At 36.6% G+C, this 25,187-nt stretch overlaps 1 protein-coding gene across 1 annotated transcript in view; it reads left to right on the forward strand.

Moving 5' to 3' along the window:
- Nucleotides 1-25,187, forward strand: part of TRDN (triadin) — a 254,804-nt gene that overhangs the window by 58,519 nt on the left and 171,098 nt on the right. The window contains exons 8-12 of the mRNA XM_087972568.1: nucleotides 11,754-11,858; nucleotides 13,463-13,576; nucleotides 18,369-18,428; nucleotides 20,620-20,679; nucleotides 21,403-21,582. Of these exons, the coding sequence (XP_087828694.1) occupies nucleotides 11,754-11,858; nucleotides 13,463-13,576; nucleotides 18,369-18,428; nucleotides 20,620-20,679; nucleotides 21,403-21,582 (519 nt within the window). The remainder of the gene's footprint in view (nucleotides 1-11,753; nucleotides 11,859-13,462; nucleotides 13,577-18,368; nucleotides 18,429-20,619; nucleotides 20,680-21,402; nucleotides 21,583-25,187) is intronic.

A 25,187-nucleotide genomic window follows, 5' to 3' on the forward strand; every position in this document is an offset into this window, starting at 1 on the left:
AGAAGACTGTACAAGGTTATGTTTTATCTCAGGGCAACATTTTGCTCCACAAAGATGACTTCCTTTGCAAAATGGCAGGTGTGATAAAGTTCATCTCACTGAGCTGAGGAGGCTGTGCAAACCATAGACAAGGCACTTTACGTTCTTCTAAAACCTCATCAAGTAGATAACTTCTCAAAGCAATGCTCTTCACTTCAGGAAACTTAGTACATCAAGATGTTTCAAACAGGTACTCCACACATACCACCGAAGTGAAGCATTTCTTTGGAGCTTTGCATAGTACAATCCAGTGGTGCGTTTCAAAATATTTTACTACCGCTTCTGTGAGTGTGGCTTGGTGGGCGTGGCGTGGCTTGGCCGACATGGCTTGGTGGGCGTGGCAGGGGAAGGATACTGCAAAATCCCCATTCCATCCCCACTCCTGGGGGAAGGTTACTGCAAAATCCCATTCCCTCCCCACCCCACTAACCTGCTTTCCAGCTCCGTTCTCCTGTGCAGGGCAACAAAAGAAGACCCAGCTGATCAGCTGGGACTTGAGAGGCAGAGAATGGATGGGAGCAAAGCCAGTCAGAGTGGGTATTTGCCAGTTCTCCGAACTACTCAAAATTTCTGCTACCAGTTCTCCAGAACTGGTCAGAACCTACTGAATACCACCTCTGGCACAATCCTTTAAAAGTCAACCCACTTACAGCAGATACTCTTCTTTTTGAATGTGCATTGGTAGCAATGTGACAAAGGTCAAGCAGAAGAATTTGGGGGAAGGGAAATAGTGTGTGAGTCTAGATGTTTAGTAAACTAAAGTAATTGTGGCAAAATGATATTTCAATATATTTTTTTAAATCCCCATATAGAATTTTCATCATAATGGGAGATCATAGTGGGACTTGCCTTGCATTAATAAACATAGGCCTGTGAGATATGGTATATTTAGTTGGCCTTTTTTTTTAGTTTGATCTGTTTTCATTAAACTAGAGATGATTATCTGTCCCAGAAGAAGGAGAAAGTGATAACTCACTTGCATAATTCTAATGTATACAAATGATTTTAATTTAAAACTGCTTGTATAAATTAGAATGTCATAAAACAAAGCCAAGCAATATAGGTATTCCTACACAGCCTCAGGCTCATGGCAACTGCATTTAGAGGCAGTTAAAGGCTGAGCAGAAAATAAATGGATTAATAACGTTTTGGTATACGTCTAGGGGAAGTCAGTCAAGGGGGATCCTCCTCTCAATTTAATGCTTCTATCCAAAGTATTGCATATGACAGTAGCTTCAGTGGCATTTGGAATTGTTTTCTGAGATTAATTCTCAGAGTGCTTAAAAACGTGCCTGTTTGTTTACTAAGAATGAAAACCAGGAGCTATTTGGAAAAGGTTCTAGGACCTTTTCCAACGAGTCTTTAATTACTGGCTAAGACTTAAAGATATGCCAAATTGCCTTCCTAAGATATGCTTACAGGAGCAACTAAGCTTCTGTAAAGGTGACACCTGGCATTAGCATGGGATGCTATTGATACTGAAAATGGGGTTCTCTAACATTTATTTTGTGCATCAGCATAGTGCAAATGTCAACCTTGAAATTAAGACTTGGATCCAGGATATTTTCATACAAAATTATGTTACCCAGCTTAGGGTAAGAAAACTGCACCAGCGCCAATGGCTCTCAATAGGATTTTGATGCTTTGGTCACAGTCTTACCACTTTTGTCCATGAATGGAAGGTTAGGGCACAGATACAGAAGGGTAAAACTTATATTATGACAGCATAATATTGTTTGGGTCATTCTGCCCATCCCACACCCTTGCTCTTCTCCGTATACATTATTTACAGGGTTAAAATGCCTCACGTTCAGAGCTGGTTTGGTTCTGAGGGAAGTTGGTAATCTGAGGAGGGGACTGATGCTGGTAATGTTGCATATCTGTGGTGCCAAAGACAATTTTAGAAGAGAAGCTGGCAGGGGTTCATATGAGTTTGGATTTTGGTCTTGAGGATCAGGCAACATAGAAAATCTCTGTCACTTTACAACTCCTTCCTTCAAAGGATCAGGAACAATTAAGCTGCAGACTTCATCAGTTAGAAGCAGACCCACAAAAGATCAATTCTTTTAATACAGATGCCAGAAGAGGATCCACATTCTGCTTCAAGCAGAAAAGGATTGTTAAAATTGTTACACCTTATATTGTGAAAATTAAAGTGAAACAGCTTACAGTTGAAATACTAAGTAGAGATTCTGATTCATTTTTGCAATCTTGTATCTAAGTAAACCATTGCTTGTAGATTTTATGGTAGCCTAGATAAATGTTATGTACAATTTTGTTTAACCTTTTATATAAATAGTTTTGCATTCTTCATGTTTGAACAATCTCGGGAAATTTGTAAGCTTACACTGGAACATCTGTGGTCAGTGTGAATGATGTCTTAGAGTTTTAATATAATTTTGAACATGTGATAATCTTTGATTCTTTCTTAGTTTACTCTGATTGGTGTGGCTTATGTTCAGATGAATAAAACGTCAATTGGTCTTTAAAATTGCAAATCAAGGTTAACGTTGAAAGATGAACATGGGTGTGAAAAATGTTACCAAAATTGATCTACTTTAAACTAACCTCACTATACTAGAATTTCTAAAGTATAATTCTAGTTTAAACTAGAATTAGTATGAACATGGCCAATGAAAGCTTTCATTTCATGTATATAATTTTCAGAACCATTTACACTCTCTCTCCCTCTCCCCCCTCTCTCTTTCTCTCTCTCCCCCACACAAACACAAATTAAACACCCACAGACGATTGCAGAACACACACACATAAATATATATCTCAGTGTTATAGGATGTATGTGCTTGTATTGGCCACAGGCTGGAAAGTGCTGCCTTGATGTCTCTATGAAACAGTAAGTTAGTTGCTAAGTAAAGTGGAATGTAGATTAGTTTATGTAATAAATATATTTTTCTACCACTCAGCGTTGGATGGCAATGTGGTAATTAGTTTGAAAGCTCTGCTCTTTGGATCTTGGCATCCTGGTTATTGCATAGTATGCTAATCTCAGACTAGTATGCTAGTCTGTAAAACAGTGGCCATTAGTTCCTCACAAGGACATGGAAAGAGACATAACTTCAGGCTATATACTTATCTAGTGTTAGGAATGTAAGTCACCCAACAGTTAGTTGCGTTGGAAAATATATAAACTGGGATAGACATTTAAATACTGTCTCTTTAAGGGAATGCTAAAATTGTAATTGGGTGTGGTTCCTCAGACGGCCATAAGATAGAGCCAAAAACCTGGGTTGTTCTGTTCTGCTGTTCTGGAGAGTGTTGCTGTTCCTGTATTGACTGTTGCTGATCCCAGTTGGATTTGATGTAAGTCTGTTACTGAACTGTTTTTGATACTGGACTTTGATATTTGAATTATCCCTAGACTGAAAACTGACTACTTTAACCGGAAATGACTTGGACTGCTTGTTTTGGACTTTGCTTAAACGTTTATTGGAAGTAAAAACCTACATTTTACTATACAGTGTATCTGTGTGCTAGTTGTGTGTTATTCTTCACCACTCTCACTACGTCTCCCTGTGTGTGCTCATTCTCCTAACAGGGAATTACCTCAACACTGGTTATGGGCCCAGGCCATACCAGGCTCAGATAACTGAGAGTTGGTGTGAATACATAGTACTGTATACAGACAGCTGTTTACTGTTTAATTGTGGGTTACTATCCTAGAAAATATGGCACAAGACACTTCAACAAGTCTATCACTGATAACCCAGTTGGATGGAACAAACTATGTTTCCTGGTCTATGAAGTGCAGTCTACTTCTGCGTAAAGAAGGGTTATTGAATGTAGTTCAAGACCCACCAGATGTAAATGCTCGGGATCCAGAAAATGAGGACAATGCCAAGAAGTTAGCTGACTTTAAACAGAACAACGAACGAGCTCTTTGTATAATTGGACTAACACTGAGTGACCAGCAGCTAGTCCATATTCATGGAGAAGAGTCTGCTGCTAGGTGTTGGGAGAATTTGAAGAGGATTTATGTTTGTGACAGTGTAGGTGCACACATACATCTTACACATAAACTGTTTAGAGCACGTCTTCTGAAAGGTGGTGATATGTTAGCTCATTTGAACTTCATGAAAAGAACTTTTCAAGAGCTACATGAAAAGGAACTGATATTTTCAGAGCTGCATCAAGTTTACATCATTTTTTCCTCATTGGATGAAAGTTATGATGATTATGTATCTTCACTGGAAGTCCTGACCAAAGATAAACTGACATTTACTGACATAACCGGAAGGTTGTTAGAAGAGGCAAGAAGACGGCTGGAGAGGGACCAACTGATGAAGAAATAACCACAAGGAGAGGATTTGTGTTCAACTGCCTATACTGTTAGGAAATGTTTTTCTTGTGAGGCTAGGGGACATATAGCTAGATTCTGTAAGAAGGGACAACAACAGAATACTGGTAATCACCAGAAGGCCAAGAAGAATGTTAGTTTAGCTATGTCTAGCAATTCAACTGTAAACCATGATTTGTGGGTTGTTGATAGTGGAACATTGCAGTGCATTACTAAAAATAGAGAGAGTTTTGTAAAGATGTCCATTAGTAAGCAGCATGTATCATTGGCAAATGGATGGAAGATGAAAGCCTCTGGTGAAGGTACTGCCTATTGTTCTTGTATAAATGAGCATTTAACTATGTTATATCTCCCTAAACTGAAATTTAATTTGTTATCAGTAAGGGCTTTAGTTAATATTGATTATGTAGTAACCTTTAGGGGAGATAACTGTATAATAGAGAAAGAGGGTAAAAGTGTTACTGCTACTTTAGAGAATGATTTATATGTGATACATGATGACCAGTTGCAGATGGCTAACTCGGTTTATAACAATGTTAAGCCACATGACGAATGTATACATTTACTGCATAGACATCTGGGACACATTAATTTCAAAATGCTCAAACAAACTGTTGAATTGTCACAGGGAGTAAAATTGAAACCCTGTAGCAAATATTTAAACTAATGCTTGTAGCCAAGAAAAAAGTAAGGTTACTCCTGCAAACAGACTTAATGGGTTTAAGACAAAAGAACCTTTAGAGGTTATTTTTGCTGACATAATTGGTCCTAAGAAACCTAGTTTAGGAGGTGCCTGCTATATTTTGAGTATTATGGACCATTACTCACGGTACGGTTTCTGCTATCTCATGAAAAACAAAACAGAAACATTCCAACATTTCTTTAACTGGCTAATGTTTGCAGAGAGAAAAATGAGGAATAAAGTAATTACTTTAGTTACTGATAATGGGACTGAATTTATCAATAAGAGATTCCAAACAATGCTGAAACTGGCTGGTGTCGAGCATAAACGTTCTGCACCTTACAGACCACAACATAACTCGCTTATAGAACAAAGAGGGCAAATGTTACAAGCCATGGCTCACGCTATGTTAACTGACTCAGGTTTGCCTGAAACACTGTGGGTTGAGGCCATAATGTGTAGCAATCATGTGTTTAACAATGTAGTTAACACAACAACTGGAGAATTGCCATTCACTCGTTCGCATGGCAGAAAACCAAATTTAAGTTACCTACACACATTTGGAGCTCCAGCATGGGTGCATATTACCTCACAGGTAAGACTGAAAGGGCAACATAGAGCTAGGAAATTATTTTTCATAGGTTACGAAGCCAACCATAGATCGTTTAGATTTTGGGATCCAGGCACAGCTCATGTTTATTGTAGTGCTAGTGCAAAATTTCTTGAGCACGTTGGATGTGATAAACTGGAACAGGAATCCAGCAATGATATTATTATTGACACCAAAGTAGTCCCTAAAGATGAATTAAGTAAAGCACGAATAGCCATTAAAGAGGAAGAACAGGCACAGGAGGAAGTAGAAGAACAGGCACAGGAAGAAATAGAAGAACAGGAGCAGGTGGCACAGGTGAGTCCACCAGTAAGCCCTGTATTACCAAGACGTTCAACCCGAGTAACACGACCACCTGATAGATATCAGGCTCATGTTGTACGCCAAGTGAATGCAATTCCAAATAACTATAATGAACAGAAACTGTATCCTGCTAAGGATCAGGCTGCTTGGCAGGAAGCAATGGATAAGGAACTGAAATCCTTACAAAAACTGGAGGTATACGAAAATGCTAAGTTACCACCAGGTAAACATGCCATAGGATGTAAATGGATATATAAGCTTAAGACAGGTGTAGATGGGACTGTTACCCATAAAGCCAGGTTAGTAGCACAAGGGTTCAATCAGACAGCAAATGACTATGATGAGGTGTTTGCACCTAGTCTGAAGGCTACTACATTAAGGGCAGCATTAATGTGGGCAGCTAAGGAGAAATACATTGTAAATCATTTAGATGTAGAGACGGCATATCTGTATGCACCGTTGCAACACACTATTTATTTAAAGAAACCTTTAGGTCTCAAAAATGATAATACAACTGATTGCTGGAGATTGAAAAAGAGTCTTTATGGCTTAAAGCAATCGGGATATGAGTGGAACCAGTGTATAGTTAAAGAATTAACTAAGATAGGTTTTGTAGCTGGTGTTGAGGTAATTTCCCATTAGGAGAATGAGTGCATACAGGGAGACGTATTTGAGAGTAGTGTTTGAATAATACACATACAGCACACAGGTACACTGTACAGTAAATGTAGGGTTTTACTTTCAATAAAGGTTTAAGCAAAGTTCAAAATAGGCAGTCCAAAGTCATTCACAGGTTAAATCAGTCAGTTTTCAATCCAGGGATAATTCAATAACAAAGTCCAGTGTCAAAAACAGTTCAGTATCAGACTTACATCAAATCCAGTAATATCAGTCAATTAGAAGAAATGGCAATACTTTCCAACAGAAGGAAACAGAGATATACTCACACTCTCTTCTGAGACTAAGACTAAGACAAACCAGGTTTCTGGCTCCATCTTATGGCCATTTGAGTAACCACACCCAATTGCAGTTTTTAGCATGCTCTTAAAGAGACAGTATTAAAATGTCTATCCTGGTTTATATATTTCCATCCCAAATAGCTGTTAGGTTACTTACATTCCTAACAGCTGGCATGGCTGATCCATGTTTGTTTAAAAAGGAAAGTAATGGTGTAATTTCATTGTTGCTATTGTTTACTGATGATGTAGCATTAATCACCAAAACTGAATAAGAAGCTACTAAAATAATCTCACTGTTAGAGAAGAAATTTAAGATAAAACAGTTAGGAGAAATCAAACAATATCTTGGTTTAAAGATAGATAGAACTAGGGGAGGATACAAGATCTCACAGGCAGATAAAATTAACCAATTACTAAAGAATTTTAAAATCGAACTTTGTAAACCAGCTAAAACACCAATGAGCCAGGAGTTTAGCCACAGTGATGTTCAAAGTCCTGTTTTTGATAAGAACAGTAATTGGTTTGTCTTATCTCAGTAATTGGTCAAGGCCAGATATAGCATACAGTGTTAATCAATTAGCCAGATTTTATGCTGAGCCGACTGAAAGGCACTGGCAAGCTGCTAAGCATGTGTTAAGATATCTGAAACAAACAATGCATTATGCATTGTATTTGGAGCCTAAAGATGAACTAAGTCTAACTGCATATGCTGATGCAAGTTTTGCTACAGACATAAATACACGTAAATCTACATTGGGTACTGTAGTATTATTGGGAAATGTCTTGATTGGATGGAGGTCTATTAGACAGAAACCTTTAAGTTTGTCAACAATGGAGGTGAATTCTCATGTTTGTCTTTATTATGTACAGATTTAATTTGTTATAAGCAACTATTAATTGATATGGGAATTGATGTAACAGATTCTATTGTTGTTTATGAAGATAACCAATCAGCAATACAGATGGCTTCAAATATTGCTGTTGAGACAAGAACAACACACACAGATTTAAGATATTTAAATGTGAGACAATGTGTGCAAAGTAAGTTGATTAAGCTGGAATACTGTATGTCAGAAAATAACATCGCAGATCATTTTACAAAAGGCTTGCTGTGAGGATTATGGACTTAGAATGTCAGGTTGTATATATTGTCCTACCTAAAGGGGAGAATGTTAGGAATGTAAGTCACCTAACAGTTAGTTGGGTTGGGAAATATATAAACCAGGATAGACATTTAAATGCTGTCTCTTTAAGGGAATGCTAAAATGGTAATTGGGTGTGGTTCCTTAAACGGCCATAAGATGGAGCCAGAAACCTGTGTTGTTCTGTTCTGTTGTTCTGGAAAGTGTTGCCATTCCTGTATTGACTGTTGCTAATCCTAGTTGGATTTGATATAAGTCTGTTACTGAACTGTTTTTGATACTGGACTTTGATATTTGGATTATCCCTGGACTGAAAACTGATTACTTTAACCATGAATGACTTGGACTGCTTGTTTTGGACTTTGCTTAAACATTTATTGGAAGTAAAAAACTACATTTTACTATACAGTGTATCTGTGTGCTAGTTGTGTGTTATTCTTCACCACTCTCACTATGTCTCCCTGTGTGTGCTCATTCTCCTAACGGGGAATTAACTCAACATCTAGCACAGTAGGTGTTGGCAAAATAAGAAACCTCAAGTTCCAATGATGATACACGTTTTGACAACTCCACCTTGGTGACATTGCATATTCACAGGCCATGAGAATATCAGGGTTTTAGATAAAGCATTTATTTGTTTTTAGAATATATGCATGTGTATATGTGTGTATTGTTTGTCTGTGTATCTCTTTGTGTATGCACTCACATACATGCATTTATAATACTATGTTATTAGATGACTGTTTTAGATTTTGATATGATTTAACTTTAGCATTTTGTGTTGATGGGGAAATTGTAAATATCTGCTATACATAGAAATTCTACTGAGGTCAGTATATTTTATTTCAGGGGATAAGATTATAGCAACAGCCACCTGAAGTCTTATAAGTAATAGATTAAACAACAAATTGTGGTGAATGGGTTATTCATCAGATATTTATTTTTATTTATTATAAAATGTATATCACATCCTTCAAATGCTTAAAAACCACTCACAGCAGCTAAGTGAACTTGGTCTAGTTGTTAAGCACCACACTGGAAAATGGGAAACTGTTAAGCACCACACTGGAAAATGAGTTTGAATCCTGCCTTAGTCATGAAAGCCAGCTGGGTGACTTTAGGCAAATTGTCGTCTCTCAATCCAACTCACCTTGTAGGGTTGTTGTGTCAAAAATAGAAGGAGTAAACTGTATTGGATATGTTTGCTGCCTTGAGTTATTCATAAAAATAATAAAGTTGGGATACAAATAAAAAAAATAACAGATAGCTTTGCATATTTCCTAGGTTACCAGATATTGGGTGTAGAAACTGTGATGACCATTAGATTAAAAAAAAAAAACTGTTTGCTGTTATCTAGTTGTCATTCATATTTTAGCAAACAAGGTATGCAAGTTATTGATGTTTGTTAAAGGTGTGGGCCAAGGAGTGGACAACAGAGAGTGCCCAGTGAGGCTTTATAGCTGCCGGCTCTAAGATGGCTACCTACTCATCTTTTACTGTATCTATAGTACAGATAAGCTGCTGGAGGAATTGTTGGACTGAGATACGGTTACTAATGTTCTGCTGAGTCATCAATGAGTCATCTGGAGTTTTGCAGCCCTGATATGATAGACCAATGCCAATTCCAGCAAATTCCAATTTGTTGAATTACAAAATGGCTCAATCTTGCAGTCTACATCTGGTAGCCATAGCCCAATTTAAAATTAAAAATAGCTTTGCCACTGATATTTTGGCATTTATTGGAGGGGACTGTAGGTGGCCTCAAGTCTCTTGTGTTGCTGATCTGAAATAGAATAGTTCCAAAGAAATAAGAGCAATCGTCATCATCAAGTCAAACCACAGAGGTATAACAACTTACAGGTATTCTATCATATACAGAATCTTTGTGATCATAACAGTGCATCAAGTTATCTTCTTAGTAAGTAGATTTAGAATTAAGTCAATTTCTACTGAAAAAACTCCCATCAACCCATTTCCCCCAACCTTGTAGTCACCAGATGAACTGGAATTCAAATTCTCAACATTTCAGATAACAGATAACAGATAATCAGAGTTGGAAGGGACCTTGTAGGTCATCAGCCCAAGCGGGAAGACCCTACGCCATTTTTGACAAATGGCAGTCCAATTTCTTCTTGAAAGTCTCAAGTGATGGCACTCCTACAACTTCCGAGGGCAAGCTGTTCCATTGGTTGATTGTTCTCACTGTCAGAAAGTTTCTCCTTATTTCCAGGTTAAATCTCTCCTTGTTCAGTTTCCATCCATTATTCCTTGTCTGGCCTACGGGTGCTTTAGAAAATAGCGTGACCCCTTCCTCCCTGTGGCAGCCCCTCAAATATCGGAAGACTGCTATCATGTCTCCCCTGGCCCTTCTCTTTACCAGCCAAGCCCAGTTCCTGCAACCGTTCATTGTATGTTTTAGCCTCCAGTCCCCTAAACATCCTGATTGCTCTTCTCTTTCCAGTCAGCATAGGAATTTTAGTAAAAAGACAAATAGGGAATGCATTGTTTCTACTCATATTTGCTTCATCAAATAAATTTAGCCTTGTGTAATAAGGAATATTGTTGTACTCTGAGGACACAAAAGTGTTCTTTCTTTGTCAAGCTAGAAACCATTTCCTTAATGAGCTGAACAATTTTCTCACTAGTTTCAGAACAAACTTAAGAATCTTAAAGCACATAAACAGGAATGACTGTGGGTGAGCGAGCAGCTGTTTGTGGGTGTTGATTCTGTAGGTCCATAGAAAATAGTCCCCAAGCTAGCTTGATTTAAAAATGCAATTCATCCTGAAGATGTGTGCTTGTTTAAAGAACACCCCATTGTTAACTCATGTCCTTGCAGCTGAACTAATTTCCAAAAATAAAAACTTTACTTGGCAGACAATGTTTTTTTTTTGTTAAGAATAGAAAGTTGCATTGGTAAATAGTAACACATTGAGCTAACAAATCAACATACTGATGTAATATAAAAAGTTAGATTATGCAACAGAGGGTAGGTATAGCAATAGCACTTAGACTTATATACAATTCCATAGTGCTTTACAGTATTCTCTGAGAGGTTTACAATATCAGCATATTGCCCCCAACAGTTCTCATTCTACTGACCTTGGAAGGATGGACAGCTGAGTTAACCTTCAACTAGTCAGGATAGAACTGTCTGTGGGCAAAGTTAGCTTGCAATACTTCATTCTAATCACTGCACCACCACAGCTCCTAAGGTATGGAAAACAAACAACAGCAGTGTAGAAGTATCCATTTTGTCACACCTACAGTAAGCACATGGACCAGGGCAGGGGAGATCCCACCATGGTGCCTCTATTCTCTATGTATCTATACGACATGCTAATGGGATCCAATAAAATCCTTCATAGGTAATGACTACAAGTAGAGAAGTGAAGGCATGTATTTTATACCTCCCACTCAGTATGGAAGTATGGCTGACCTACATGTGATGTGATATAACCACTTTTACTCTGAGGTAATTAAATTTTCCAAACCAGTACAGTACTTCTATTCTCCAAACCAGTACAGTACTTCTACAGATAGAATCTAGTCTAATATTTATGTTGAATCATATTGGTTAACTCAACTTTATCATGCGTGACTATTATACTTCAAAAAGGCAGTTTTACATCTGTATTTGATAACATTATTTCATGTTACTCTTCTAAACTGTATGTGAATGCATTGATATTGTTATTTACAGAAATTCACAAAGAGAAACCTGAGAAATACGAAAAGCCTAAAAAAGTAGAGAAGACCAAGAAGCTTGAAAAATTAGAAAAACCTCAAAAAAGGGAACTTACTAAAGGTGAGAAATAACCACTGATCATAAACTTGATAATCAAGTTAATCTGTGATGGCTTTTTGGCATAGTAAAGTGTATAATCCACTGCTGAAGTTTAAGGGACAAAAACCAGAATGGGACAACTTGCCATAGTCAACTCGCCATGGGACAACTTGCTGTGGGATAATTTAATAATTCAATTTAATTATTTCAAATAAACAAAAAGATATTTTAATTATTGCCATTCACATTTCATTCTGTCCCTCCTTTTGCATACTTTCTTTAATGATTCTATTCCACCATTTCTTTGATATTAGTGTAACTCTTGTCCCACAGCAAGTTGTCCCATGGCAAGTTGGCCGTGGCAAGTTGGCCGTGGCGACTTAGCTTGGATGAATTGTCATAGACCCAAGCAAAACAGTACTAGAACAGTTTCTGCTCTTTTCAGAAATGTGAATTGTCAGTTTTTCCAACAGATGCTCAGATAATATGAATCTAACAAGATTTGGCAGCTCTTTGCTTCCTAACAAACTGGAAAAACCCAACCATATCACCATTGCAAGAGGAAAAAATAAACTCCCTCTTTCTCAACTACAGTGTGATGAAGCCCATAGAGAGCTTGTATCAACAGCAAAGGAACAATATCTGGTTTTAATTTCTAATCAAAGAAAGAACTGAGTCAGGAAATGCAAAAACAATAACAAGACGAGATTTAGAGGAAGGATTATTAGCTTTCTGATGAATGTCTTTCATTGGATGATTAGAATACATTCACATTCCTGAATATCTTCCAATCATTTACATTCTATTAGTCAAATTTCTGGTCTTCTTTGCCTTGGGTTTTGGAAAAATTTAAATCTAACTTTTAGTTTGAACTTGTGGTTCTGTGCTGCTGCAACTCTACCCACAGACACCAATTTCTATAGAGAATGGCATATTAATGTTCACTGCAATAAATGGCAAAGCTTACTGGAGCTTCTTCTTTAATAAAAATTCCAACTTTTGGAATCAGACTTTAGTTGATTTATTTGGAAATATATTGATCATAGTGCCACCTTTTTGTACTAATTGATACTGTGACAGTACTGAGGTACATTTCATAAACCAATAAATTGAATGAGAAATAAGGAGTAACTTCTGTGAATAGGATTTCTGTAGAAATCCTGAACATACTATGGTGGGCGTGGCCAGCTCACATCACTTGTGTGATCAAATGCCATTTTTGCTAGTAGTTTGTTTTGCAAGCACTCTTCCAGTAAAAACCATTTTGGGCTCCATTTTTGGCTGCGACAGCCTCCTGCAGCCCTCTGCCAGTAAAAATGGAGCTCAGGAGGGCCACGTGTGGCCCTCCCGGGCTCATTTTCTCTGCAGAGGCACCATAGGCCAGTACTTTGCTGTTTCCAGGATGACTCTGCAGGACAGAATTAAGCATCCTGTCAGCTGGATGAGACCTGCAAGCCTTGAGTTTAACACCCCTGTACTACATGATCATGAACAGAAGGGAAAGTGTAGCAGAGTAATGTAGCAAAATAAGACCAATGTCAATAGTTATTCAGAAAATGTAATTGCACCATTTTTATAAGATGACATTTTTAATTGTATATCTAAATATATTTATTTGCTTATAGTGATACACAAAGAAAAATCTGAAAGACATGAAAAAGTTGAAAAAAAAGAAAAACCTGAAAAGAAAAGCAAAGATGAACGACCTGGAAAGATGGAAAAGAAAGAAAAAGCTATAGGTAATTATAATTTTCATGAATTCTGAAGATGAACAATTCAAATTGTAATATATGAAACAGCCCTAGGAGATAGGGGGGAAATATTCCATTCCCCAAATCATTGCTTGTTGATAAATGGAACATAAAGCTAAATTTGACTTTCATTTTTATTTAATTGTATTTCTCAGGAATCAGTTAAAATCCACTACTTAAAACAGGACCAATCCCTTTTTCTAACCAAAGTTTCCTAGACAAGATATATTCTCTTAAGATGAATTCTTTCATTCTTCTGTTATTCTACTTTATGTAGGAAATTATTGCTTTCATTTGTGGAAAAACAGTGGGTGATTTATATCACTTTCAGTTTTTAAAACCCTAACATTTTATCTGATTAGTTACAAGCTATTGAAATTTGAGGAAAGGCAGTGAGTGACAGAAGAAAAGAAAATAGGTTTTAATTAAAGAAGATAACAAACCATTATGTTGTAGCATACTAAGCGGGCTTACAAAAAACTAATTCATTTGGCAATTGCCAAATTGTTTATAGACAGTATCATGCTCAGTGTTAATTCCTTTATTCTTTAGAGACTTGGATCACCAAATTTCAACTTGTTGCTTATTGACAGGCCTTTTTGGGCACCTCACTGTCCTTGCACCACAATAATATAGTTTCCTGTTCAATATTATTGAATAGTAATATTATTCTCATGATTTTTGCAAAGATACTTAGAGGAAAATGTTCCCACCATATTTTAAAAAGTGCAATAAAAAGTGTTTCCATATTTGTTGAGATCTTAAATAAAAGTTATGGTGATCAATGAATATCCAGTTCAAGAGAAATCAAAATCAGTATATTACATCAGTTGTGACTGTATTTAATGAGTAGATCTCCAAGTATGCTACATTTTTCCATTCTCTCCTTTCCCTCTTCCCTACACAGCCCTGAAAATCTGTTTCATAGGATCCCAAGTCCCCAAAGTAGAATTAGGGGTGCTGAAGCCTGCAGGGAAAGAGTAAATCCATTCCACTGGCAGATATCTTTTCTTCAGCAGATAAACACAAATTGCTTCTACCCATTATGATTATCCCATGAAATTGTCATGAAAATGATGGTGCTCTCCCAGGCACAAAACCCACTTGTATACTACTTTGAAAGTTGATGGATGATAATAAAAAGCTAATTATATTGTACTTGCCTGCAAAGAGAATGACTCGCTTAAGGCAAGAGGACATATGGTATTTGTAGGAGCACTTATGGTCATTTTTCATTGTAGTGTATTGAATTTAATGTTTCCTTATGGCACAATCATGACCAATTGGGGCTAAGGGTCATATATGGCAGGAAATTGAACTATTGACTGACATAGCTATTATTTGTGCGCATCATTTCAGTTGATAAACCAAGTTTTAAGAGGATTTTCCATGGAATTAGCACTGCAGGAAGGGGTTTTATATATATATATGCACCTGCATATTTATAACAGCTCCACAATCATTCACATTTCTCTTATGGTTATCTTAAAATGTAAATGTCTTTATTTACAAGCTGGCCATTTTGAAATCTTACAAGTGCATTAAAATATTAAAAAGTTCTAGTGGCAATTAAGAAAAGGACAAAGAATCTGAACAAATGTGGTGTCAAAAAGCCCTAACCCTATACCATTTCAGACAACCATTTGTTTGAAATGTTATAGGGCAGGGCTGTCAAATTTGGGGCCCACAGGCCAGATGTGTTATGAGCTGGACATGCCCATGCCCAGTTTAGCGAAGGGGGAAAAAAGTCACAATATGACATGTGACGCTGCCATGATTCTGTGAGTTTGATACCCCTGGTATCCTCAAGCAGGGTTACCTGCTTGAACAGGTGGTTGGACTAGAAGGCCCCCAAGATCCCTTCCAACTCTGTTATTCTGTTAAATCTCACAATTTAATAAGCTGTGAGTGAAGATGAAACAGTTAAAGCTGAGTTATATTCTTACCCCATTCCTGAACAGATATTTCAGATGTCAGCTTTTTTAAACAACAACATGCATCTCTTTCAATATTCTTTAAAAACCAAAAGTAAATTAAGTATTTATGTTTGGTGGCAGAATTATGGAAATTTGCAGAAGCCAACAAAAGGTCTAGTTCAGGGGTAGTCAACCTTTTTATACCTACCGCCCACTTTTGTATCTCTGTTAGTAGTAAAATTTTCTCTAACCGCCCACCGGTTCCACAGTAATGGTGATTTATAAAGTAGGGGACAAAACCCCTACTGCCCACCATGAAACCTGGAATGCCTACTAGTGGGCGGTAGGGACCAGGTTGACTACCACTGGTCTAGTTGCTGCTTAGGCTGGCTCTGATGATTATTTATTAGTTAGCTTTGAAACCATATGCTTGGCTCTTCTCTATTGCTACCAGTAGTTCCTCTGGTTCCTCTCCAGATGGAGAGAAGATACTTTGGAAAGTAGTTTTTTTTTTTTTTTAGTTAGCAGGTGAATTTCAGTCATTAGCTCCCAGTGCTCCAAGAAACCAACTGAACAATAGAAATCTGAGGCTGCTAGATTAGAATATTTAATGATGTACTTCAAATACCTCCTCCTAAATCCAAACCAAGTTTTTATTTTGAGGAGAGGAAGTGTGTGTGAGAGAAATAATTTCCTAGGTACACCAGAAGAGAAAAAGCCTTAAAGTAATACTAATCATGTTGTTGGGCTTTGTAGAAACGAAGTTCAAACATTAAGGAGGCCATTTGTATAGTACTTGCTTTTTTATGACAGAAGGAAAAATAAGGTCCCCTTGTTTGTACACATTTATATAGTGTTTATTTTTATTTATTTATTGATTTTTTTTATGCTGCCCATCAATATAAGCAATGTGTTCAGATCTCAATACATCGTTGTTTTGCTCTTTTGTCTTAAATCCTCTCTGGTATGACTGCTTACCTTGCAGTTCACCTCCCAGTAACTACAAATGAAGGCAGCAAATGAAAGCAGCAGCAGCAGTAATTTTTCTTGTAGTTGGGAGATGTGGGATGCTGTCATGTGGATGAGTACTGGGCAGTGGCTCATTCCTTATATAATAAGTAATTTGTTATTGAATTTATAACTTCTCTTTCTCCCAAAAGGTTAAAATGGCTTAAGGTGACTTCCATAATTATATCAGCAACAACCATCCTATTAATTAGGTTGGTTTGAGAGAAGATGACCCAAAGTAATCCTGTGAATTCAGTGATTGATCTTAGAGCAGTACTTTAAGCGATATATTATACAGGCTCTCTGCATATCTGGAGACATACAGTATAACTATATACCCAGTCCTCTATTCCCATTTAGAGTATGCAACATCAAGCTGCACAAAAAAGAATAAGAAATAGTTAGCAAAAGAGATAGATAGATAGATAGATAGATAGATAGATAGATAGATAGATAGATGATAGATAGATAGATAGATAGATAGATAGATAGATAGATAGATAGATAGTGTCAAGTGTGCCTCATTCAAAACCCAAGAAAGAAATTCTTCAACTTCATTGATGTAGAGAAAAAGTACTTTTACTGAGTTTGAAGTGAGAGCAACAAAAGAAAGCAAGATCTGGAGCAAATAGGCACAAATATTACATAATGAAAGTTATCCCAAGTTCCATCCCCCAAGAGTCCAGACTAGTCTTCCAATCTGAGGTGTTTATAATGTCATGTGCGGTACATCTTCAGGTGATTTCTCACTCATCTGGTATGCCAAGATGGTTGACCTTGGCCTAGTAGAGATAAGTCTATGCAGATGTGCAGTAAGTGGGAAAACATCCCCTCCTTTTTAGTTCACTCTCCAGCATCCTTCCCCTCCCAAATACCAAAATTAAACCCCCCCCCATTTCTATGGCAGCCAACAGGAAGCAAGCAGCAAAAGATGTCAAGAAAACTTTGTAGAGGCTGACAGGCAGGCAGGCAAGCAGGCAGGCTGATGATAGAAAAGAAATGATAACAGGTATGAAAAGGAGATATATAGACTCTACATTTGACCAGCTTTAGTTTAACAACCTTTGAAGTTAATGGGCAAAATCTGCTAAAGACGGATATGCTGTGCTAGAATATCAGCAACAATTGAGGAAATGTGGAGATAGGGCATTGGGGAGATCAGCAGGCTATTGGGGTTCACTTGGGGTTGCTAAGAGGAAGAGGAGAGAGATGGAACAACACATTCTTCTTTGATTGCCATTTTCCACACCTACTTAAGCTGAAGACAGTTTGGTGTAGTGCTTAAGGCATCAGGCTGGAGACTGGGAGATCACAAGTTCTAGTCCTGCCAAAGGCACAAAGCCTGCTTAAGTCAATCTTAGCCCAGGAAGCAGACAGGGGCAAGCCACTTCCAAAAACATTGGCAAGAAAGCTGTATTAGCTTCTCCAGGCAGTCGCGAGGAGTCAACATTGTCAATACTGACTTGAAGACACAGACACACAAACATGCAGGCACCCACAACCCCACCCCCCAAATACAAATATTTTGCCTTTATAGCCTACTTTGAATGGGTTTCATATACTCCATGTATAGTGCATGTCCATTCACATAAATACATGGTATAATGTCATATTATGTTATAGTATTATACAATTATTATACATTTCATTCTAATAACAAGAATGTAACGGGCAGTAATATGGCTAAGATGTTCTAAGAAGTTCTATACTTCACTGACATATAAACTTTTTGTTTCATCATTATTTTCCAAGATCTGTTAATGAAATATAATTTTCTCTTATTGTTGATTTTTCTATATTCTATTCTTGTTCTATAAAGGGGCCACATTTATACTATATTTTTTTAAATGTTTCAGTATCTTCCAAGGAGAAGCCTGCAAAACAAGAGAAAAAGAAAGCAGTTCCTTCCCCAAAAGGTAATTTTATTAATTTTACTCTACGGAGAAATAATTCAATGAGCAGCACATTTTTAATGGGAGGGGGGAAAGAACTGAATGCAGAATGCTCCCTCCCATGTCAATCTGTTGACAAGGGAGTTTTCCCGTATAACTGCTATTGAAATGGCACAAGAATGTGTGAGTCCAGCTATCTTCTGTATGATGTCTGTCAAGTTGCATATCCTCTCTTGAGCCTTTTATTTTGGGTTTTCTTCTCCAAGAATTTCAAAGGATGAACTCTGATGAAATACTGTAGGAATGATTTAACATTAAGATGTCTTTATTCAAAGAGCTGTTATTCTTTCATTACCCATATTTGTTTTTTCGTCATAAGATTGCCTGTGAAACTTTAGCATGTGACAAAACTACCGTGCACAAATTTTACTAGGCAGGTGCCTCTTTGCAGTCAGAAGCAAGACATTTGCCTATTTGTATCCTACTTTTATTATTTTTTATAAATAACTCTGGATGATGAACATATCCAACTCATTTCCTATTGTCCCCACAATTACAACCCTATGGGGTGAGTTAGGCTGAGAGAGAGTGCCTGGCCCAAGGTCATCCAGCCAGCTTTCATGGCTAAGGCGGCACTAGAACTCATAGTCACCCTGTTCTAGCCTAGTGTAACTGATGGGTATTTTAAGAAGTGGTAATAGTGGTGGTTGTTTTCTCCAAAATTAGTGAAAATGAAAAGTTTGTAACAAACCTTTTACTATGAAGTGGTATATAAGTCTAAGTGCTATTGCTATTGTGGCACCAATTTTATTTGTAAGCCTTCCAGAATGGCTTTGCAGAGTGATATGGGTGGCATATAAATTTAATACATAAATAAATTGTGCGCAAGTTGTGGTCTCCGAATTGCCTTTAAAGACAGCTCAGAGTAAATGGTGTTAGAATAAGCTCTGCAAGGGGTCCCCTTCTCTGACAAAGGTTAGAACTTGAAAGTTACTCTGCTGATTACTGTGATTCGCTTCTCCGTGTTCAGGTACCAAATTTCTCATCTTTACTACTACAATTCTCCAAGGGTCAAGAATTATTTTATTAACCATGCCTCTCTATTCTGTCAATTTGGCTTAATTGTGATTACACTCTCCTGCAGACACTCCTACATCTTTAATTAATGATGTAGACTCATTAATGTAAATGTTTTCTTCCCCCGCTGCATATGAGTAGTATGAGTAGTAAACAAGAACTTTATAATAAAAGTAGTATGGAGAATGCTCTGAAAAATCTCAGGTGATGTGGGAAATCTCAATTGGTTCCTGAGATGGAGATTGAGACTCATCTATTGAGACTCATCTATTCTCTCTCATTTAAAACAAGCTTTTGCTTTTCCACAGCAGAAATAACAGTTCCGTAATTTTACGCCCACTTGCAAATATAGTATACATTTATTTTGCACATACATGTTCTTTAGTCAACTAGGGAAAAAATTGAGATGATGTAGATAATCTCAGTTCTTCTCTTCTTTGTCTCTCTGTATTGATGGGAATAGTCTGCAGGAGAACTGTAGCTTTATGTTTGTTTTACCTAGTTACATCATTCTATAGTTCTCGGAACTCAGATCATTCTTATAGATAAGTTTTCTTTTTAAAATAGAGCACTTGCAAATGATTTGTGTATATTAAGATTGTGATTATGTAAATAATGTGATTGTCTGTTGAATCAAATTACTCTATATTACTCCACAGTTTGTAATTTGCACCAAACATACCAGGATAACTTATTTGTAAATCATCATAAAACAATTACATACATTTATGTCTGCCATTGAAAACCCATTAAAACAAATGTGTCTTGAGCCATCTATATTGTTAGGTGGCAGATGATTGATGTGATTACATTAGTGTTCTGCATCTCATTCTGCATTTAAAGGATAATGGAATTAAACAACAAAATTACCTGTAAAGAAAAACCTTTTTCAAAGAAATTAAGGATCATGCATCTTAGTATACTCTTACATATTATATAAAGTGCTGGTAAAGTAATATTAATATCTTTAGTGAGGATTACATGAATTTTTGCTATTTAACTCTTCAAATTAAATCCAGAGTAGCATTCCGTATGTATGGGATTCCCAGTCCACATCAATTACTTTTTCTTAAATGAACAAATTAATATTTGTGTTTTATAGATTGATTGGTAAAACAAGATCATTTTCTCATTTTAGTAACAGAAAAAATGAAAACAGAACAGCAAGAAAGGATGGGAAAAAAAGTTGTCACAAAAGGTATTTCTTTAGTCATTAATAATATTCAGGAGTGAACTTCTTTAACTTCTTTAATCATATTGCAAGAACAGGAATGCAAAGGCCAAATCACTCCAGGAGGCTATTGGTAAAATAATGCTAAAACCAGCAAGATTTAAACATTAGTAGGAACCACATCAGATATGGAATTCAACTCCCCAAATTCTCAGCAATAATTGTGAGTTCTGTGAGTTGAAGTTTACATATCTGGATATGGCCGAGTTGGAAAATCCTTGTCTAAACATTACTTTATTCTTCTATTGTGCAGAATTTAAATGTTAAGATTAATTGTTGCTGTTAAATATTAAGATATCTAAGAATTGTTTGGATGTCTTACTATTTTGCTATTGTCATACTATATTTTTTTTTACTTAGAAAACTAGATAAACAATATTTCATTAAATACAGGTGTGTGTGTCCAAGTGCAAGTAAAAAAACAACAACTAGGCATTATTCTCTTGAAATTACTTTTAAAAAATCTGTAGATTTTTGAGCTAAGAATTAGGTCCTGTTTAAACAGTGTGCTTAAAACAGTTGTTCTGCAGTTTATGTTTTCCACTGATGGTTAATAATGGCACTGTGGTCTTCTAAAACCTCATAAGCTGAACTGAAGATATTTTTAATGCCATATGGCAGGGATTTGTGAAAAAAAGTGACTTTTGAACAGTGACTTTTTTGAAAAGTGACTTTTTTTTTTGCATGCAGATAAAAAGAGCATCCAAGTTGAAGAAAAGATTAAAAAAGATGTAAAAGAAAAAAAACCTGAGGCCAAGGCACCTGAAAGACTAAAGAACAAAGAAATCAAAGCACCGGAAGTTACAACACCAAAAGCCAAGGAAAAAAAGGAGACTACCTTGGCAGTCAGAGAAAAAATCGATCATAAAGGTAAACAATATCAGGAGGAGGTCACCAAGAAATGCTGAAGTGCAGGAAGGAATTCAGATTCCCTGTTTTAGAAAGAATTTATCCATAATTAGGAGAAGGGGAAGGTGTCTTCCTTTTGGATCACTGATCTCTATTTTTTTAACTAATAATTCTTTTAGGAACAAATTTCACTACAAAAGCATTTTCAGCATAAGAACAAAGATGTGAAATCTCTTTACTTTGTCCAACAGAAGGAATAGCAACTATTAGGCCCCATCTAGAGAATGCTTCACATTCTTAAATCTAACTGGAGAATTTGTCAGGAATTGGAATGAGAAAGGGATAAAGGTAGGCAGAATTTGGGGAACATAGATTTTGAGATCTATGCAATTTATATCTCTTTCTACATTTTGTGTATTAAATGAGGAAAAATGGAGGCATGGGGAGGATTGACCTCTCTGAATGCTTTTGACATCATCAGCCAGCCAGCCAATCATTTTGCTGGCTCTTCTGTGAGATGTATGTTTCTGGCATGTATATTTCTTTTTTCAAATCCATCCATCTCTTCCTCATGTACCAGTTTCAGGGCTGTTATCAGGTGGGTTAAAATAGGGGTTCCCAACTGCCAGGCCATGGCCTACCACTGGGCCTTGAACCAATTTGAACCAGACTGTGGAAATGGTGGAGGAGTGTGCTCGTGAGCAGTGGGTGAGCTCATGTGCTCCAATTGTACCCCCACACACAAAACCGTTCCCTCTTCCCTACCCACCGGTCCACAAAGGCAGAAAGGTTGGGGAACTCTGGGTTAAAACAAACATATATAACAAGGGGATAAATCCAAAATATAATAAAAAAGACTTAAGTAACTTTGTTTCACTCTAGTGCCGAGAGGAATCCTTGAGGGTAAGAGTCTTATAGATTCTAAAAATCTATCTAGCTCATTAAAAAAACACCACAGCAGCTAGTTGAATGCAACAGGAAACCTATAGGTAGGGACACAACTAACATTTAGTGCCAGCTTTGGACTCATCTAAACTTCTTTCCTTCTCTCTAAGATGGATATCTTTACTTGTCCACTTCCACCCAACACATTCCATTTTCTCATTCTTGCTTGTGATTCCAGCCAACCATTCTCTTTTTAAGAAATATTACAATTCACAGCCTCTAATGTTCATTTCCTCATCTTTGTAGTTAGCCAACCAGCTTTTGGTGAGTAGCATGGAGAGTCAATCCCAAATTCACTTGAACTTCCTTGCCCTTTGAAATTCCATTCCACATTGTTGTTGTTTTCTTTTTCTCCTTCAAATGTTGTACCTCTCCCAAGTCTGCTGATGTTTTTGTTTTAAGCACAGATGGTGGCATTTTGAAAACATCAGGATTCACATGGGGAAATGGTAGACAATGCAGTTATTATTAGCATTTAGGATAGATCTTTTTAATGACTTACAGAATTTTGAAAATTTCATACAAATCTTCAATTTGAGCTGCGTAAAATTTTTGTAGGCTAACCCCCCTCCTTTCTTTTTTCTTTTTCCTTTTTAGAGGGAGAGGGAAATGAAAGTCTTCCTATTCACTTCCATGCTGTGCAAAAATATAGTGATTTTAAATCTATTTATGGTTAGGCCCCATAATCTGAGTTATTTCTTAGAAATTATTAGGATTATCTCTTGAGTAAAAAGGTATGCATGTAACTAAAATGACAGCACACATCAATTTTTTAAACTCTTCTTATTCATTTGAAAGACTATACAACATTTTAACATATCTAAGTTAAGAACATTTGTGCATCATCTTTAATTTTCAAGTCCTCTTATTTAAATCAATATTTTGAGACAACTAAACCTGTAAAGAATGGTTTTCTTAACCAGGCCCACATGTGCAAAGCTTGAGCTAACTACTTTATTATAGTCTGCCTATAATACAGGAATCTCCCTAGTCTAGCAGTTATTTCGTAGGAATAATTACATAAGTCTCCAAGGAATTCAGGGAGGGCTAGTTCTGGCCTTTTTATAATTACTTAGTGACTCTAGTCTAGCCCCATGCTTTAGCCTTCCTCCCTGCCAGTTTGGTTGCTTCCCAAAACATGTAAACAATTCACCCCCAAATTTGTATTAAAATTCTTGGGCTTTTCATTTGGGTTTCTATTCTTTTATGCATGTTTCTGCATACCTTTCCTGGTATTTGTATTTCTCCAACCAATTTCTCATAATATTATGTGTTTATGTGCATATTTATTCCAATAAACACATTTTTGTGCTCATTATTACCTAATATATGCATTTTATGTCTTTTTATTTCCTTGTGAATTTGCATTGCATTCAGCACAGTGTTAGTTATATCCAGTAAGCTTGAAGGGTGTGAATATTGTAAATTGTATAAAAATTAGATTGAAAAAAATATATGTTCCAATTAATTGGACTATGAATATGGATATTATTCTTTAGCCATAGCAGATTGGGGGGGGGGGGATCAAAATTTAGATTAAAAAAAACTTTGAACCTTAGCATTACTATTCCTTCATATTCGTTTTCCTGACCTGTTCAATCATTTCTGTCTTTTTGACAGATGTGCCATATAGAAATTGGGAGCACTGGTGGTGAGCTCATATCTGAAGAGATTGCTCTCATTACTCTCTGAAGGAGCTTTCAATTTGAGTAACATGTACTGAGCTGACAAAAGGCTGATAGGGTTATGGAAGGAAGATTGTATGAACTTAATATTTCTTCCTTTGGCAGAGCAACCCTGAGTGCAAGATTGCCCTACAAGCTGCAACCCATCAGAACAACAATGAAAATAGCGAGATTTTTGCATTTTCTTCCTATGTCACTTCTGCATAATAAAAATGAGATTTCCTTGCTCTAGATGTAGAGAAAGAGAGGACCATTTGGCTCCCGAACCCTTTCCCAGACATTTTCCATTCTATTGCTTCAGATTTTGTGTTTCTCTGAATTTCAGTCATCAATTTTTTTTAAAAAAAATCTATCAATCTTCTTTAAATCTGCACTTTATGATAAAATAGAGTTAGATGTGTGTTTATCAGATAATGCAGCTATAAATATTTTATGAGGAAAATATAGACACATATATTTAAATATGTGTTAATGTATGCATTTTGATGGAAAGCTTTAAAAATATTTTTGGCAGAATGGATACATGAAAATTTGCACATGAAATAGTGATGAAATATACTGTATTGATTTTTTTTCATCCCTAGTGGTAATCCATCAGATCAATGTCTCATGCAAACTACAGTGCAGGTACCATAGTTTTATAGATATGACCAAAGCAAAGGTCCTGGGTCTTATCTTATCCAGTTTGTGTTGGAGAAAAAATATTTTATTGATAGCTAGAATGAGGTATAAAGCTGATAGTCTTCAGAACCAGGTCTTTTACCAACTCCAGTATTTCAATGGAAGACAAATCCTAAAGGTGAACAAAAATTGGTTGGTTTCATAGCTGTCCTTTCATCCTTCCCCTCCTCCGACCCCCTCCCCCCAAGATCTGGAAATGTAATTCGTGGTATACCAGATTTAAAAATAATTCAATTGAAGTATACGGTGTAAAGTTTTAAAATTGATAACTGACACACATGTGTCAAAAGCATAAACCAACCCACATGAACTTTT

Source organism: Notechis scutatus, chromosome 1 (genome assembly GCF_049901735.1).
Source record: "Notechis scutatus isolate UNSWTSFEM ecotype Mainland chromosome 1, rNotScu1.2, whole genome shotgun sequence".
NCBI classification, from domain to species: Eukaryota; Metazoa; Chordata; class Lepidosauria; order Squamata; family Elapidae; genus Notechis; species Notechis scutatus.